The following is an 18,115-nucleotide window of genomic DNA, read 5'->3' as shown; positions in this document are numbered from 1 at the left end:
ATTTAATCCATATTAAGAACTATTTCAGTGGAATACGGATGAATATGCTTTGACTGTGAAATAATCAACTGTAAAAAAGTAATAATTAACATTTTTAAAATAATTAATAATTCGCTTCCGGTTACACGTTTTTGCAGCGACGGACAAAAACACTCCCCCTGCGTTCACGTGTGTTCGTGAGTTTTTCAGATTTTACTCACTTTTAGAGATTTGAAACTGATTATTTCTTACAGACTGCAATCGTTGAGACGATGTTTAAATTATTACAAGTGCCTGCGTTGCGGGTGTCCTCTTGGAATTGTTTGAAACACGCGTCGATGTGTAAAGAGCTGGAGAAGAGGAGGCTGTGTCACCTCTACTTTGGCTTTCTGTGCGAAGGCTCCGTTTCACCCCACAGAGTTAAAGCTTTACGATCTCACAGCAGTGCAGCTTCATCGATAGGCTTTGAACGTGAAGAAAGGGCCCAGATCGTAGCATCAGCTCAGCCTCAAGCTAAAGCAGCATCAGAGACGCACTGTTCTGTAGAGCCAGACAGAGAGGAGGAGTTTACTTTCCTGGAGTTCTCTGAACCCCTGGACCAAGAGCATCTTCCTGAGCACCTTCTTGTAACAGAGTCCATGAAGGTGAAGGAGGACAAGGTGCCTAAAGTGACAAGCTCAGAACTGCGACAGAGGGCATTGGAGCTCCAGCTCAGGGCTTTGAAAGACGTTGCCAGTGAGGAAGTGGATGGAGAACCTTGTATTGAGTTCCATGATGTAGATTTTCCTCTTGACAAATCTTCCAGAAAGAAGAAAGTGAAGAAAGAGCATAAGGTCTATGGGACGCCAGACTCAGAGGTGCCCGTCAGTGACACCTGCTGCTCTGGCTGCGGGGCACTGATGCACTGCACCGTCCCAGAGGCCCCTGGTTACCTGCCTAGTGAAAAATTCAAGCAGTTGGTGGAGGAGGACAAACTGAAGAGGGCAGTGTGCCAGCGCTGCTTCTTGCTTGTGCACCACCAGAAGGCTCTGAATGTGACAGTGCCGAAGGAGGAATACTGGAAGATTTTTGGCAGGATCAAGTCTGAGAAAGCCCTGGTGCTGCTGATCGTGGATCTCCTTGATCTTCCGGACTCCATCATCCCCAACCTGCCTCAGCTAGTGGGCAAGAACAAGCACATTGTGATCTTGGGGAACAAAGTGGATTTGCTCCCCGGGGATGCAGAGAATTACCTGCAACGAATCAAGCGGCAGCTGGCCCAGTATTGTGCAGAGGCGGGGATCCCCACCTCTGACCACAAGGACATCCACCTCATCAGTGCTAAAACAGGATATGGCATAGAGAACCTGATCACGAGGCTGCAGACGGGCTGGAAGTACAAAGGAGATGTTTATTTAGTTGGGACCGCCAATGCTGGCAAGTCCACCCTGTTTAATACCCTGCTTGAGTCAGATTACTGCAAGTCCAGAGCGTCAGATGTGATCCACAAGGCTACAATATCTCCATGGCCAGGTGAGTATCAATTTATAGGTCGCAAATTGACCAGGATAAAGCATGGCAAAGAAGGGATATTAATTAAGATTAATCCTTTACTTGAACCCTGCTACATAAGATTGACATAACTATGCCATAAACATGTAATGGCTAATGTTATATGCTGACATGAGGTGACACTGTTATATTACTGTACATAATCTGCTATGACAACTGATGATCAGTGTATATATATATATAAAAAAAGTATGTGAAAATATATTATAAAGAGAGTATGTTTTAAATATATACTGTAATATGCAAAAGTTGGGGTACCCCTTTTGCTGATTTTCTAAGTGAAAATAAGTGAACATGTCCTCTGCCAAGAACACACTTCTGCACATCTCATCAGTCCACTCCTCTGTGTACTTTTGGTGGCTAACCATTCATGCAGTAAAACACAGACCTTCATTTTCTTGTTTATTAAGGAACAACACTAAACTTGCTGAAGTTTCCCATAATCAATCCAACACCATACCGATTGTTCCGGCGGGCAGAGAGGCTGCAACAAGCAGCCCAGGAGACCGAGGAGGACCTGAACCCCGAGGAGCTCAAGAGGATCAAACAGTTCAGCAGGCAGGGGTACCTTGTTGGTGAGTTGGAGGTGGTTTGTCTTGCGTTTGAGTTTGAGGCTAGATGCTTGTGCCAGAAAAACAGGCAGTGCTCAGTAAAATGCTTGGTGATATGCATGGACATTAATGCATTCTTGACCGGTTTTAATTTTTACACACTGGGTCCACACCATAAATCATATTTTTATTGGTAATTCATATCTATGTATGCAATCAGATGGGCAGAATGAGCCTAGACACTCTAGCCTTTAAAAGCCTAGACACTCAAACTATTGCATCCTTATCTAGCCAGTGAAAATGCTTGAAATGTTCTGATAGATCTTACCTCCAATATTGTGTGTTAAATGTATAAAGCAGTATTGGCTACTGTTACAACAAACTTGCATCACCATAAGGAACTTTTTAAGGGAAGTTGTCATGCTGTGTTGTAGAGCTACTCTGTTAATGTAGTTTGGAACTAGGAGGAATGTTTAATGAGGGTCAGAAACTGAGAGTAGACTAGTAGAGTAGTAATGGTAATTTTTATGGATAGCCAAACTTCAAAGAATTCATGGGCTTTGCAGATACTGTGAATTACTCGATGCTTTGCTAAAGTGTACAAATTCCTGATTTGATACACACATTTGATAATTTATTGTAGGCCGCATTGGAAGGACATTCCGAGCGGATCAGTTTTCCAGAAAAAACCTTGTGGAGTTTGACCCTGACAGTCTCAGCTTTGGAGAGGACCTTCAGAAGGACAGTTTTGGGAAGCCAGATCCTGAGCCCGTAGAGGATGGAGGGTTGTCATACAATGAAATCAAAGATGCCCACTGGTTCTACGATACCCCAGGCATTATGAAAGAGTATGACGTGAGTTTTTTTGGACAGTATGTGAATTGAAAATAACTTGGCATGGATATTTTTTTTGGGTTGACTTTATCTTTAATTACCAGGTTCTCAGCTTGTTGAATGAACAGGAAGTGAAGATGGTAGTGCCTACACAAGCTATCACCCCTAGGACGTTTATACTGAAGCCTGGAATGGTGTTATTTCTGGGAGCATTGGCACGCATTGATTACTTAGAGGTAAAAATAATTTTACCATTAATGGCTCTAGTAAGCTTTTTGTAAAATATTTTAAAAATTGTTTACAAACATGAAATAAATGCAATTAACAGACTACCCGGAGTAGTTTGTAAATCAGCTTGTAAAAACGGAACTCTATGAACTGGAATTAAAAGCACCAACAGATTTTAAAATGTGCCCTTTACCCTCATCAGGGAAATCACCAATGCTGGTTCACTGTTGTTGCTTCGTCCCGTATCCCAGTCCACATCACCAGTTTGGATAAAGCTGACGCCATTTACCAGAAGCATGCCGGGAGCACACTACTTGCTGTGAGTTACAGCTGGAATAGTGGTAATACAGTATATCAGAGAAAGTTTGGTCATTTGTAAGCCCACAAATACAGTTCTATACACAATGACACAATAAATTAGCACATATTCTTCTGTAAAGATGGTTAAAAAACTCTTGACTTTGGTTGTTACGATGAATGGCACATGGTTGTATTCTGGAATTGCCATTTTATAGTTGCGTTTCACAAGTTTGGAATTCAGCAACTGCCCATTGGCATCTATTATAAGTGTGTTTTGAACCAACAATTTCTCTGTTCCTTTCAAAGTGTACGAAACTGCAGTGAAATTACTGTCCATAGTATGAGCAATCAGTAGTATGATACAGATGTGGCAGATAGAGATTAGATTGAAAACTGAAGTATTCCTTCAAAAATGTTAAAATAAAAGCTTTGCTCAAATAAGAAAAGAAGTTCGGTTATGGATGTCAATTGTCTAGACTCTATGCTAACTTCATAACAAGGGGAAGTTGGGTTTTTTACAACTCACTATTTCTTATCCAGGTACCAATGGGTGGAGAAAAACGCATGAAGGAGTTTCTGCCTCTCGTAGCTCAAGACTTTGAGCTCCATGGCCAAGGAATCGGCACAGCGGTGACGGACATCAAACTCTCATCAGCAGGTAGTGTAAAATGAACCTCCTGCAGTAAGGGTCTATGCTTCATCAGTGTTGTAATTAAACATTTAAGTAGCATAGAGTACTTGGCACAGTAAAGGTAACATACACAGTCGAGTCACATTATTATGACCACAAGTTGGTGGTGGCAACGTTATGGTCTGGAGAATGTTTTTGTGGCATTCTCTGGGCCCACTCATTCATATGGAAGGCACTCTCTACCGATTTAGGTATGAATCCATCCTTGCAGAACACATACACCCATACATGTTGATTGTCTTACCTGGGGCTGATGAGATCTTCCAGCAAAACAATGCGACATGTCATACGGCTAGAAATGTCCAACATTGGTTAGAAGAGCATAACCAAGGCTTCCGGATGGCCTACTTCCTACTCTGGCCCCTAATTCCCCAGACTCCAGCAGCTGTGGGATGCACTGCAGCCAGCATGGCTCCAGATACCTGTGACAACCTACCAGGACCTTATTGAGTGACTCCCAGCCAGTCTAGCTGCTGTCCGTATATATATTTAATTTACTCTTCTACTGAAAAGAACTGTAGTGACTATAGTAACTAAATTACGCTGCCAACGTAGAGGAAGAAGGCATACTAGAGATGTAAAGCCCTGTTGGGTTTACTTCCAACCCTAGTGTTAGTGCAGCAACTGATATACCAAACCAGCAGATAGACTCAGTCCTGCTGGTTTTGTGTATCAAGTGTCCTGTATTAGAATCTATTCACCATGTTTTAGATATATAACAAATTTCTCTTGGTGCAAATAAAATATAGGAAACCAAAATACTCAGATATGTGAAGTGCCACCAAAACAGCACTGACTTGCTGACGCATGGACTCTACAAGACCTTAGAAGGTGCCCTGTAACATCTGGCACCAAGAGGTTAACAACAGATGCTTTAAGTCCTACAAGTCCAGCACATTTCAGAGATGTTTGAATGGATTGAGATCTGGGGAATATGGAGGCCAGAGCAACACCTTCACAATGTTCCTCAAACCAATCCTGATCAATGTGTGTGGTGTGGCAGGGCACGATGTCCTGCTGAAAAAGCCCATGACATCGGGTAATACCATGATGTGGTGTACCTGGTCCGAAATGTTTAGGTAGGTGGCGTGTGTCAAATTGTCACGCTCACATCTAAGATTTCCCAGAACATTACCCAGAGAAACACTCATTCCACTAGGTCGTCTTCCTCCCATAGTGCATCCTGTTGCCATTACTTCCCCAAGCAAACATTCACACTTACCCAGCCGTCCACTCTATGTAAACAGGACTCTTTGGATGGCCAGCACCCTGTCACTGATCTGTGGTTTGTCCCTCTTTGGGTACTGCCGCACAAGCTTTGCCGTTTTGGAAATGCTTCGACCCAGTTGAGTAGTTTGAGAATGATGTGCTACTTGTAAATGGTCCTCTAAGTGAAGTGCTTTCATTAAAATTAGCCTAATTCTAAAGCTAAGTAGTTTTTCAAGAAGTGACATTAGATTGCTATTGGCCGACACTCAAGATTATATCGGTATCGTACAAGTGGCATTGTTCCATCTCTTGTTCTAACCTGCACTATTTTATTCACCAAGTAATTTGCATGTATGGCTTTAGAAGCATCTGATTTGATGGTGTGAGTATACACTAAGTCAACTGAACTGGCTTCTTGCAGGTTGGGTTGCCGTGACTGCATCGCAAGGGGAGCGTCTCCTGTTGCGGACTCACGCCCCTGAGGCAGCCGGACTATGTCTACGCAACCCGCCACTGCTTCCACACATCGTGAACGTGAAGGGGGACCGTATTCTCAAGACTCCTGCTTACAAAACGAAGAAGCCACAGGCATTGGGTGATAAGTGTTTGCCGGCAAGAGCAGAGAGGAAAAGAAAATGACGCTCACTCCCTGAATGTTGATAGGCTTCTTTCATAGACAGACTTCAACAAAACACAGTGAGCACAGAAAACAAGACTTTCTATGTAAGTTATGTAAATCTTTGGCTCATAAAAGAACGAAATGAATGTTAAGTGGATGCTGATTATCTGTTTTCATTCATTAACAGTCGATAACCTGGATATATTTATGCAATTTTATGAACATGTAAACCTGTACTGTAAAATATTTCTATGGGTTGTTTAAATGTGTAGATTCAATAAAATTGCAAGAGATACACATTTGGGGATATAATGTTTATTTAAATCTTAGTTCTTTACATAAAACACAGGGCACTAAGTATTGCAACAATATGTAAAAAAAGCCAATTTCACTTCCTCATGGGAACTATTTTTGAACAATTTTAATATGAAAACATTACAACTGGTACTATAACTAACAGCACACATTAAAATTACTAATGCATTTCTGATTATGATTTCCTGTAAAGAGAAAACGATTTCAGTTTAGCTTCTTATTTTCATAGAAAAGGAAAAAAAAATCAGTAAGTGAAATCTCCATACATCTTGTACTAAGACAGACACAAATTTACACCAGTACATCTTTAAAGGGGTTTAAAGGGGTTTTAGGCTACTGGTGGCTAGCCAGGGCCTAAAGCTTGCTTTGGTTTGATAATCCAATATACATTATTGCACTGAACTCAATAAAGGTGTCAAATTTTAGGCTTTTCCCCCCCCTTCTCTACTTTTAATCAATATGGCACAGATAACCAGCTGTCACACAGACTCAGATAAGGGCCAAATGAATAAGTGAACACGTTCCTGCTTTACCCGCTGACTCAGAAGGAGAAGCGGATTAGAAGATGTGTGTGTAGGTTTTTCTGCTTTTCAGTTCGGATCAGCTTTGGAATACTTTAATTTCTGTGGCAATACAATATGGGTCAACTGAATGGCAAGTTCTGGAACGGCAGCAGAAAGAACAGGAGAAAAAGGCCACCTTAAAATTTTTACCTCAGGAAAACAACACGCACTATTAACAAAACAATATAAAAAAGAGGGAAAAAATAGAAAACAAATGATTGTCAGAAGCATCGCAACAAAAATGACAAATGGAAATATGTACAGTGTTTCAGCAAAAGGCGAAAGAGACATATAAAATCATCTTTGGACCAAATTGTGAAATTGAGACAGAAAACTGATTAAAAAAAAAAAAAAAGGTTAAGTCTCTTTGAGCTGAAGCACTGAAAAGACCAATAGTCAAGAAAAGGACAACAAGAAAGTCAATATACAACATAAGATGTGCCTACAGGTTTTCTAAAGAATTTTGGTTATTGCCCAAATGTTTACATGATTAAGTAGCTACAGGCATGAAGTTAATAAACATACACAAAAGATCTACAGTAAGTCAGAGGGCAAAGACGTTGCCAGCTGTCGAGAGTCTTCTAAATTGTTTTTTTTTTTTTTGTTTTTGTTTTTTACAGGGACACTGACCAGTTTTGGTCACGCACACCAATGTTAATGCTCGTATTCACAAACTCTCTCCCTCTCTTTCTCTCTCTCCGCTGGAGTGGAGCAGTACAAAAGGCTCAAGAGCTCTGTTCTCCTCAGTGCTATTCAGAGTCGGACCACCTGGCTCCATTCAATCCCAACTCTCTGCGGGGATGGACAGCAGTAGCCCTCCCTTGTGCAGCAGTGTGGCAATGAGACGGAGGCTCTTCTTTTAAGGATCATTACATCAGTATGCTTCGGAGAGATTAAGTCATTTGTTGATCAAGCACAAATAACCGAAATGCAGGGCGCATGTCAAAAATAACTGATGAAACTGATGAACAGATGATGGTACATAGATGAGGCTGCCTTGAGCAATGTTCTTCTAAAAAAATCAAAAAACATTTTCTGCATGATGTACAGTGTTTTAAAATGTGCTTTGTGACATTCTAAAGGAAATTACAGCGAAAATAGCTCTCCCATTGGTACTCCCATCTAGAATTGCCTCTTGTTTCAGGTTCAAATGGTCAGCTTGTGAATTACGAATGACTATTGTAGTGCTGAAGCACAAATTTTGCCTTTTAAAACGTAAATAACAGCAGAAGCACTGGACAATACTGCAGCACTGAGTTTGCAGTACGTTGGTTTCAAAAAGTGCTATGTTGGCTCATTCTACAGGGAAACCTATGGGAGGTCATTTTTGCACTATATTTAACCACCATTATTAAAACACTGCGAAACATGCCATCATTTTTTTCAAGGAAAAAAAAAAAAACATTTAAGCAATGTAACTTATGTTCTGTAACGTAATCACAGAACATACTATATGGTTTCAAATTTGATGAAAACCCTCCTCAGGTGATACCACAGATAAACAAAAACATGATTACAAACTGTTATGAACCAGAAAGTTGGCAAATGATGAATGTTGAAAAGTTAAAACTGTATGAAGTCCCATCCATCACTTCTCTCCCTGCGTTGCGGTCTCCAGATAATACACGTTCACAAGGTGGCGGTTCAAGTGTCGCCTGTAGTCCATCTCTAGTGGGAACGTGCGGTCGCAGAAGACGCATGTGTGACTGAGGAGCTGGGTAGGAGAAGGAAGTTCTTCAGTGGGGGTTTCTGGAAGTTTCTCTGTAGCGTTTGCCAATCCATTGAGCCCAGAGTCGTAACTTCCCTCAGAGGCACAGTCACTGATATCGCTTCCTCCATCGTGACTGTGGATGCCTTCGTCGTCCTCAGCATCTGTTGGTTTGGAGCATGTTGGTCTGGGCAGTTCCAAAGATGGGCTCTCGACCACTGGTTCCTGGCTGAACCCTGGGTCGCCATCACTTTCGGTGGGGGATGGGATCTCATCACTCCTACTATGAACGTCTGAAGCCCCCTGTGCTGCAGTGATGGCCTTGTTCTTTTCTTCAGCAGCAACCTTCTCTTTTGAAGCCATGGGCAGTTCCTCTTCTGCTGAAGTTTTTTCTAATGGACTTTGTGCATTTTCTCTTACTTTGGGTTCCTCTTCAGTAATAACACACTTACTCTCAATTGAGCTGTGATTTGTGGCATCAATCTCTGTTGAGCAACTCTGCAAAGCAGACTTCTCAAGCTCTTGAAGTACAGTAGGCTTCTCCCGACGTTGTTGTACAGCAGGTCGCTCCAGCTTTTGCAGTATGGCAGACTTCTCCAGCTGCTGCCGCTGCAAGGCAGGCCTCTCCAGCTGCTGCCGCTGTAAAGTAGGCTTCTCCAGCTGTTGCTGTAAGGCAGGCCTCTCCAGCTGTTGCCGCTGTACAGTGGACTTCTCCAGCTTTTGCTGTAAGGCAGGCTTCTCCAGCTGTTGCCGCTGCAAAGTAGGCTTCTCCAGCTTTTGCTGTACAGTAGGCTTCTCCAGCTTTTGCTGTACAGTAGGCTTCTCCAGCTGTTGCCGTTGTAAGGTAGATTTCTCCAGCTGTTGCCGTTGTAAGGTAGGCTCCTCCAGCTGTTGCCGCTGTAAGGTAGGCTTTTCTAGATGTTGCCGCTGTAAGGTAGGCGTCTCCAGATGTTGCTGCTGTACGGTAGGCGTCTCCAGATGTTGCAGCTGTACGGTAGGCGTCTCCAGATGTTGCAGCTGTACGGTAGGCTTCTCCAGCTTTTGCTGCTGTAAGGTAGGCTTCTCCAGCTTTTGCTGCTGTAAGGTAGGCTTCTCCAGCTTTTGCTGCAGCGTAGCCTTCTCTAGTTTTTGCTGTAGGGTAGTCTTCTCAAGGCGTTGCTGCTGTAAAGTAGGCCTCTCTAGCGTTTGTTCTTGTAAGGTAGGCTTCTCCAGCTGTTGTCGTAAGGTAGACTTCTCTGGCAGTTTCTTTAGAGTCGGCTTCTCTGGGTCTTGTTGCAAGACTGGCTGCTCAGGTTCCTGTTCAGGCTCCACAGGAACTGATACTTCCACTTGTGAAGATTTTGGCTGTTCACCTACCAAATCACTCTCCACATGAATAGGTACATCAGACTCCACTGTGCTTATCTCCGCCTTCATCTTGCTCTTTCTGCTTTGCTTGCCTTTGCCCTTTGAGACCTTGACTTCTGCAGGTGTGGTAGCAGTATGCTGTGTTGTAGTGGCACTTGTGGATGGCTTGTCTGCATCCTTCACTTTCCTGTGTTTAACCTTCTCTGGTGAGCCCTCCTGTCCAGAGGAAACTGTGTGTGGAGAGTTTGAGCTCTCTGCTTTGCGTTTTGTTCCTTTTTTCTTGCTGTTATCAAACACTTCCTGAATCTGCAGCTGTTTTTTGCCATGGTTCACCTTTGCCACTCTTGGCTGCTTCTTGGCTGGTTTCTTAAATGGGGTTTTCTTGGAATCTTTGGTGTTCTCACTCTCTCTCTCCTCCACCTCTTTATCAAGTTGTGGGCTGTTTTGTTTCCCCAAACTCTCGTATTCCTCTCTCTGCTTCTGCTCATTTCCTCTCTTTTGCCTCTCCAGCCTCTCGTTCTCTTGCCTCTTCTCCAAATCCAGTCTTTGCTTCTGTTCAGTAACGGTCTGATCTTTGGTGGCTGTCTCCTTCACTGTCTTCTCTTTTCTGGAGCGAGTCTTAGTGACTTTCTCCACAGATTTGGGAGCCTTTTCCACTTTTTTCAGCTCCTTGTCCTTTTTCCTATCTTCCTTGTCAGCAGAGCTTGTGGTTTCTTTCTGGGACATGTCAGTCTTTTCTACTGCTTTGCTTTTCGCTTTCTTGTTACTCATTTCTCTTCCTTCGCTTTTCTGTGCAGTCTTTCTCTCTGCAGCCTTTTTCTCCACTTTTTTCTCATAGGTGTGAGTAATCCTCCCAGATTTTTCTCTCCCAGGTACATCTGCAGCTTTCTTGTTGGTCTCTGCGCCTGCACTATGTGCAGAGCTTGGCCTACTGTTCTTCTTAATGGAGAGATTGATGGGGCCGCATGAGTCTGTGTCCGAGGTAATCTCCGATCCCCCATCCCGCTGCCGCACCTCTTCACCCTGCTTACCACTCGCAGGAGTAGCGCATTCTTCTCCATCTGCCTTCTTAACCCTGAGCCTCACTTTTGAGACATCCATGGAAATGTCTGAGCATCCCGGATGCCTAGACTTGATGTGGTATTGCAGGTTGCATTTCTTGGAAGCTGCATACTTGCACACAGGACACAAAAACTGGCGTGGGTTAACATGAAGCTCCACATGCTTTTTGAAGTTGCTGCGGTCAGCCGTCTTGTACTGGCAGTAGGGGCAGCTCAGCGGCTTGGGCCCATTATGGACCTGCCTGGCATGGCGGGTCACCTCATGTTGATTGGCTGCCAAGTAGCTGCAGCTGTCACATTTGAAAGGCCTTTCACCTATTAGAGACATATGAAAAGCATGGGGTCAGGACAGAACAATGCATCTTTTATTTTCTTTATACTTAGGGGAATAAACACAAACACCAGCCTCATGCAGGGAAAACACACACAAAAAATACAAACACAACCTAATCACAGTAAAAAAAAAAGTCACTTAGTAACACAAACCTTTTACCATTTTATCCAAAGCCATCTGGCTCCATGGTGTGCAACAAAAGAGAAAAAGGTTTTGTGACAAAATGAAGATTGACAGGTCTGTATTTATAGCTTAGCTAAGGAAAAACACACCATTTGCACTATTCAGACTGTATTGTAAACAAAACAAAAAAAAGGTACTACTGCAGAATACTGAGTGACCATGGAATTTATCAGAGAGTAAGAGTTTTAAGAATCAGTTCAGATCAGTTCAAAACCCACCTGAGTGTGTTCTCATATGTCTGGTCAGATGGGTCTTTTGTGAGCTTGAGTAGTCACAGTAAATGCACTGGAAAGGACGCTCACCTTGAAAACAGAGATGGACAATACATCATATGAATGCCATTTACTCTGGAATAGGAAACTCACATTGTCTATGTGACAATGTCACATTATCTTTTAATACTGTACTACAGATGGGCTTAAACAACATGCTTTGTTTTAAACCAAATTGATGCTTCTAAACAACTATGTCACTATCACATACTATATAATTATAGCCCATATTTTAAAGCCTTACTCATATGTTTTATACATTTATTCATTTCCTATTTTGCATATTTTATACTATTTTCCAACAGTATGATACACATTTACTATTTTGCACATTTAGTCAAATGTATTTCATGATAAATCCTGAAGCAGCCTACATACCAGTGTGGGTGCGAATATGCTGTATGTAGTTATTTTTTCTGTCGGAGAAATAAGAGCACTGGTTGCAGGTGAACAGCTTGCTGGGAAAATGGTTCCTCAGGTGCTTTTTCCAGTGGTACTGGCTCACTGTAGAGTAGGGGCAGATGGTGCACTTAAATACCCTCTGATCATCCCCTTCATTCTTGTGATGACGGAGGTGTGCCATGTAGTGGTCATAGCGGTTGGTGTTGTAGCCACAGCGCTCGCATCGGATCACGCCTTTGGTGCAAGACATGCCATTTTCTGGTACCTGCTGCTTAGCGGTGTCGTTGGTTGTCTCATCGTCGGACTCTCCCATACTATTCACAACAATTAGCTTCTTAGCACTGTGGGTGCGGATGTGGTGAATAAACTCCTCCTCGCACTCTGCCTGGAACTGGCATGGTTTGCAATAGAACGGCTTTTTCTTCTTCTTTATTGGTGGCTCTGTGGAGGCTGCAGGCACTATGACTTGGTTCTGTTTACGCTTCCCAACAGCTGGGCGCTCGGGTGGGCTTGAGTCTGAAGGATTTGAGAGGTCTTTAGGCCTTGTCTCGTTGTCACTGACAGTGACCTTTTCGATAACTTGTTCTGCTGGCCTGGATTCCACCTGGCTCGGGGCGTCATCCTCGAGGTATCCGTTCTCAGATGTCTCAGTGTTATCGTAGCTGTAGCGGACCACATTCTCATCCTCGCTGTCAGAGTAGCTGCTGCAGCCAACGTTCTTAAGCTCCACCATCTGCTTCTCCTCCGTGGAGTATTCGCCCGGTGATGGCTCAGAAGTCAGAGCCACGTTGGCCAGCATCACCAGCTGAGGCGCAGGCAGATCTGTTCGGGGAAGCTCGGACAATTCATGGCCATCTTCAGGCAATGGAATGCCACGAGATGGCACAAAAATGCCTGAGGCCTGGGGAAACACAGCCTGAGCAGCCATGCTCAATCAGCTGAGGGACAAACACAGATAAACAGTCATTCCTGGTTCTAAATAAAACAGATGAAAAAGACAAATAAGAAAAACCTGACTTCAGCTGGAAAAACAACGTACAGTATTGCACTTTCATTGGTATAAAGGCTTTTACATACCAAGCGCGATTTGTTTGTCTGATTTATTTGGACAACATTAATTCAACCATGTGTATAACTGACTGTGTCTTGCACCAAACTCAATTTTTCGGACAGTGAAATTATTCATTATATGAATATGACATTGACATATGACATTATTCATGCGCTGTTCAATTTTTGCGAACTTTACACTGGCGACAAAACTCACTGACCAATCATGGTCGTGTCTGTTGACAGAGCAGCTGTGTTCCAGCAAAGAGAACTATTTCCGGACGCTAAAAGTATCACCATCTCCGAAAGCAGCTCAAACAAAGCTCAAACGTTGCTAAAACTTATATAACTTAATACTTATATATCCTGTGTGAAAGCACTCAACATTTTAGCTTTGTGATGTGTGTGATGAAGTGATGATACTTCATGCTACTTTCACGTTTCCAAAACTAAAAGTAGCGCAATTTCACCGTTTGCTTGATCTGCGAGAATCAGAGATCTTATTTGCACTTGAAAACATTCAGTTCAAACTTGCAGAGATCCCAGCTGAGTGAAAGATTTCATAAAGTGTTAGCTCTTGAAATGAGGTAGAGAAACACTCCGTTCTTCTTTCCCTTTCCAAAAAAAGCATCCTGCACAAAGTCACAGTTTGCCTGTTTCACAAGAAGAAAAGGACCTTTTCATGGATATTCTGCCTGTCTTTTTTCATGGTGCGAAAAACTTGCCGATATTCCATGAAAAAAAATTGTGTTGCATTCAATAAATAAATAAAAAAATAGAATAGAATAGAATGCCTTTATTGTCACTATACACAGTACAATGAGATTAAAAGCAACTCCATCTCAGTGCAAACACACAATGTAAACAAAAAAAAATCACATCTGATTAGTTCTCATTTTTGTGTCATTGTTCACATCGCATTCTGTGTGTAATGGCCTTAGCGCTGCATGTACAGCCAAGTTGGCAAAATCCATTTGAACAGCCCCCTACTCCTAATTCCCACTGAGGGTTACTTAGGGTTTCTCAGGAATTCTGTGAGGTCACTTCAACATGGCAGGGTTGAATGAATACAAAGTAATATCACATGTGGAATGCTTTTAATCAGACGGTTGACTTTCTATTTGTGTACAATACGCTATTTGTAAATACACTGTGCTGTGGGGAGAAGTCGTTTTGTTTAAGTTTGTCATTTTGTGCAAGATTTCTAATAAAACTGTGTGCCATCACATCATTTCTAGCTCTGTATTAATGGCAATCAAGCCTAGCCTAAATCAACATTTAAAATAACTGAATCATTAATTAAACTACTTTTTCATTTCTGTGCAAATGCTTTTTATGAGCAAGCAATAGCTTACTGTGACCATCTATTTTGAGGTGGGTTAGGATTATTAGGAAAATTCAGCCACCAGCTGAATAAAAACAGCATAATAGTGTGTTTAAAACTCATAAACTGACCATCGAGCCACTAAAGCACTGAATATGTGCACTTTTATCCCAAAACAGATGCCAGTCTTAACTAGATAATGGATTAAACAATATGACTCATAATAGAACACATAGCTTACTCTCAATCAGATCTAATAATGGGAATGCTTTGAAAATGTGAAGCCATATTTTGTGCTTCATTTAGAATAAATTTCCCCACTTTATTGATGTTTTATTCATAGACTTGAATAAGGCAAACCAAAGAGGCTGTCAATAGCCACATCATTTGCAAATTAGTTTTAAAATAAAAACACTCTTGGACGGGACCTAGAAAGCCAGCAAAATGTCAAAGGGATGTTTCCATTTCTAATACATTTTAATCCTTAAGACCACCAGAAACCCTACAGATAATAAAAGCTTCCAAAAGGTCATACTGCCTAAAATAAATGTTTCCTTCCTTAACAGAGCAGCTGCTCTCAACCAATCATCAGACTTGCACACATCATTCAATCAACCATAACTAGCCTGAAATATTATCATGAGAAGGGGACAAAGTGGGCAGATCTATTTTAAAAGCACAGAACATACGTGTTTTAAGAAGCTGTCCACAAACCTGTTGCAGTCGATCACCCGTGTAACTTTTTCTGCCCCTACAGCTTTTTGCACATTGTTTCCTGACAAAGTTTGTAAAACCATTACACAAATAAAATAGCCATGCTTTGACCACAACAGCTATGTGGCATTCATAAAGGTCCCCAACCTCCTCACTTCTTTAATTACACTCCACAGCTCTCTGAAGAAAAAAGGCACACAAATGGAGCTGGGCAATATAACAATAACACTATTGTGATAAATTACACCATAATATTTCACAACATGCTTTTCTGTGCATATCGTGGTTATCGTCAGAACTTAAAAGCCACGTTTGATCACAAAGAGATCAATTATTGCTGCTAAATTGAATTAAATGCAACAGATGTGTGTGAAAAGTTACTCAATTCATAGTTTTTGGTAGCATTTTTTTTTAAATGTGGGCTTACTTTGTCCAACTTATTAGACAGATCGTGTACTATGAAAAAAACGTATTATAAGTTTATGCGGTGTATCCATGCATCATCCATACACAATGAGCATTATTTTACTCCAAATTATCAGAGGGGGGACACATTAAGCCATTTCACATAATAGTCTTAAGGTCAGCCTGAGTGTGGCCTCCTCTGGGAATTATAACAAGATGGCACAGTTCAGGGCTGAAAGCCATGTATGGACACGTTCCTCATGACTCATGGTGATTCAGTTTGGCAAGCTTTGTCTCTTTTTTCCCCCTGAGTGAGGCCTGAGGCTCTAAAATGAGATCAACTAGTGTCAGAGTATAGCCTACAGTGGTGATGCAAGCATTTGTCTTTGTTTTCGTGATGACACTTTGGTGAAGTTTAAATAATAACTTAAAAAAAAAGTTCAATGTTAATCTAATGTCCAACACACCTCTAAACACGTGCTTATTTAGGGAGTTTGACAGATGGAAAGATCAAAGTCAGGCTTCCATTCTTTCAGCACAGCATGCAAAGTCTCATAACTAAAGCAGGGCCTCCTCCACGTTTGCACGCTGAGGGACTCGAGTTCGGCCATTTTACACACAACAGCAGCACCAACTCGCTGCTCAAAGAAAGCTTCGACAAGCCAGCGCTCAAAGCCGTGAGATCTGCTGAAACTGCTCAAAACACAGACGTGAAAGTCTCTTCAGACTTGTGGCTGTCAGCTACTGTTACTTTTCGAGTCTGAAGTTCCCAAAAGAAGCAGCCTCCAAAACTTTCCTCCATTAAGCTAAAGAGAAAAACATTGCCCTTGTTGGACAGCTCCCAGAGCAGGGACAAAATCAGAAAAGCACAAAAAAACACCATTAAAACCGAACAACCTTGGTCCACAGCGTTTATGACAGGCACACAAGTCGATTATGTGTTGTCACAAGCCGTGACACCTTTTTAAACGTCGACTTTGACCGACGTGAAGCAACGAGGCTCGAGTTCCTACTCGCCAGCTTCTCGTTCCAATTGTCCCGTTCCACCTTAAGGGGTGCAGCGGTTACATTCTGGAGCCTGCCGGGTCAGAACGTAACTGCTGCACCATTTAAGGTGGAACGGGAAAATTCGAACAAGAAGTTGACAAATAAAACGCTGCCTTTCAGCCTCTTCAAAGCCTCAAAAGTAAGCTTTTCAAAGTTTTCGAGAGAGGATTTCCGGGCACAGCAAAGACAGGAAACAGCTTTACAGCAAAAACGTACAAAAAGTGGCTGCTTGGAAAGTCGCTGTCCAGCCTAAACCTAGACATCCAAAAAGAAACGGACAGAAACGCATTCGCACAGTTAGGCCAGTGACTGTTAACGTAACTCTTCAGCGATTAACCGAGTTAACGTTAAAAGGGGAACTCCGCCGAATTTCTCAAGTTTCCGTATCATCTAAACTTTAAGAAGCAGTTACACAAACTCATTCCGAGCGGTTTGATGTGAAATGGTTCACTGTAGAGACATTTCCTTACAGGGACTGTTAGAGGAACCTGGGGGTCATGATATCTAAACTCAAGCCGTGATCCTATACGAGTTTTTACATGTGAAAGTTCATTAACCTATGATAATGGTAAAAGAGTGAAGTTGGGAAGCCAGTCTTAGGTGATGATTTACTTATGACACCATGCATGTATTTCAAAACCACGTTTAAGCCACAATCTTCTCACAACTATCTAAAAAATATCTCTGGCATGTATCAGGCAGCGTATTCGTAACCATTTCGTGTGATAACCTTCCGTGAGCCAACGTTAGCATATATAGGCAGGCCAGCCGTCTGGTTCCTATCACCACCACTGTGAAAAAATCTGAGCTGCCAAGTTTCCTCATAGAGGAGCATTTCAAATCAAACCACTCTAAATGACTTTGTTTGCATCTTAACCGTTCAATTACACAGACGCTTTTTAAAAAATTTGGTGGTATTCCCCTTTAACTACCTCGAGCGGAGTACGTTAGCGAGCTAACTAACTTTACTACTTTTTTCCCGGAAGATAGGCGCACCGTTTCGTTCGATAAAGCAGCCGAAAACTTCTTCAACTGTGATTTTTTCGACGATTTGGGACCCGTTTTGTTAGTAATAAGGTGTTTGGTGTCGTTCCGGAGTTTTTAGGAGGCAGTGTGCTGGAGTTTGGTGTGTTAGCCGTGGTCCTGATCTCTCCGTGGTGAACGGAGAAGCTCAGCCCTGCTGGACAGCGCCTAGATTCGCTCTGCCTCCATTTTTACCTCACTACGACGGACAAAAGTCCGTTTTTGCAAACTAAAACGTCAAAGTTCCGTGTGGATAACTTACCGTGTTCGTCCCTTCGGTTCCTCTGCGCTGTTTTCGGTTACAGACGCGTATATTTTCGAAGTTATATCCCAAAAGCTAACTTGTTCGGCGAACTTCGAGGCGCTCGCGCGCATTCCAACACATCGCCGAGTTGTGCAGCTCGT

At 42.4% G+C, this 18,115-nt stretch overlaps 2 protein-coding genes across 2 annotated transcripts; one reads left to right on the top strand and one right to left on the bottom strand.

Annotated features, from left to right (window-relative positions):
- Window positions 1-142: 142 nt before the first annotated feature.
- On the top strand, window positions 143-6,257 carry noa1 (nitric oxide associated 1). Its single transcript, XM_017706270.2, has 7 exons — window positions 143-1,491; window positions 1,941-2,105; window positions 2,725-2,936; window positions 3,020-3,151; window positions 3,346-3,462; window positions 3,984-4,101; window positions 5,765-6,257. Exons 1-7 carry the CDS (start codon window positions 252-254, stop codon window positions 5,980-5,982), a joined length of 2,202 nt encoding a protein of 733 aa, XP_017561759.2. The 5' UTR covers window positions 143-251; the 3' UTR covers window positions 5,983-6,257.
- Window positions 6,258-6,368: 111 nt separating this feature from the next.
- rest (RE1-silencing transcription factor) lies at window positions 6,369-18,115 on the bottom strand. Its single transcript, XM_017706269.2, has 4 exons — window positions 17,973-18,115; window positions 12,124-13,085; window positions 11,692-11,775; window positions 6,369-11,271 (listed from the first exon to the last, which is right to left on the bottom strand). Exons 2-4 carry the CDS (start codon window positions 13,073-13,075, stop codon window positions 8,429-8,431), a joined length of 3,879 nt encoding a protein of 1,292 aa, XP_017561758.1. The 5' UTR covers window positions 13,076-13,085; window positions 17,973-18,115; the 3' UTR covers window positions 6,369-8,428.

Source organism: Pygocentrus nattereri, chromosome 14 (assembly GCF_015220715.1).
Source record: "Pygocentrus nattereri isolate fPygNat1 chromosome 14, fPygNat1.pri, whole genome shotgun sequence".
NCBI classification, from domain to species: Eukaryota; Metazoa; Chordata; class Actinopteri; order Characiformes; family Serrasalmidae; genus Pygocentrus; species Pygocentrus nattereri.
Note: the sequence above shows the minus strand (reverse complement) of the source record. Positions and strands in the feature narration are given on the sequence as shown.

Bases quoted from the DNA above. Each gene is read 5' to 3' on its own strand.
- noa1 (XM_017706270.2), top strand. From the start codon at position 252: ATGTTTAAATTATTACAAGTGCCTGCGTTGCGGGTGTCCTCTTGGAAT. The intron at 1,492-1,940 runs GTGAGTATCAAT...TTGTTTATTAAG, and splicing joins TACAATATCTCCATGGCCAG to GAACAACACTAAACTTGCTG. The intron at 4,102-5,764 runs GTAGTGTAAAAT...GGCTTCTTGCAG, and splicing joins CATCAAACTCTCATCAGCAG to GTTGGGTTGCCGTGACTGCA.
- rest (XM_017706269.2), bottom strand. From the start codon at position 13,075: ATGGCTGCTCAGGCTGTGTTTCCCCAGGCCTCAGGCATTTTTGTGCCA. The intron at 11,776-12,123 runs GTATGTAGGCTG...TCTGTTTTCAAG, and splicing joins GCATATTCGCACCCACACTG to GTGAGCGTCCTTTCCAGTGC. The intron at 11,272-11,691 runs GTGGGTTTTGAA...TGTCTCTAATAG, and splicing joins ACATATGAGAACACACTCAG to GTGAAAGGCCTTTCAAATGT.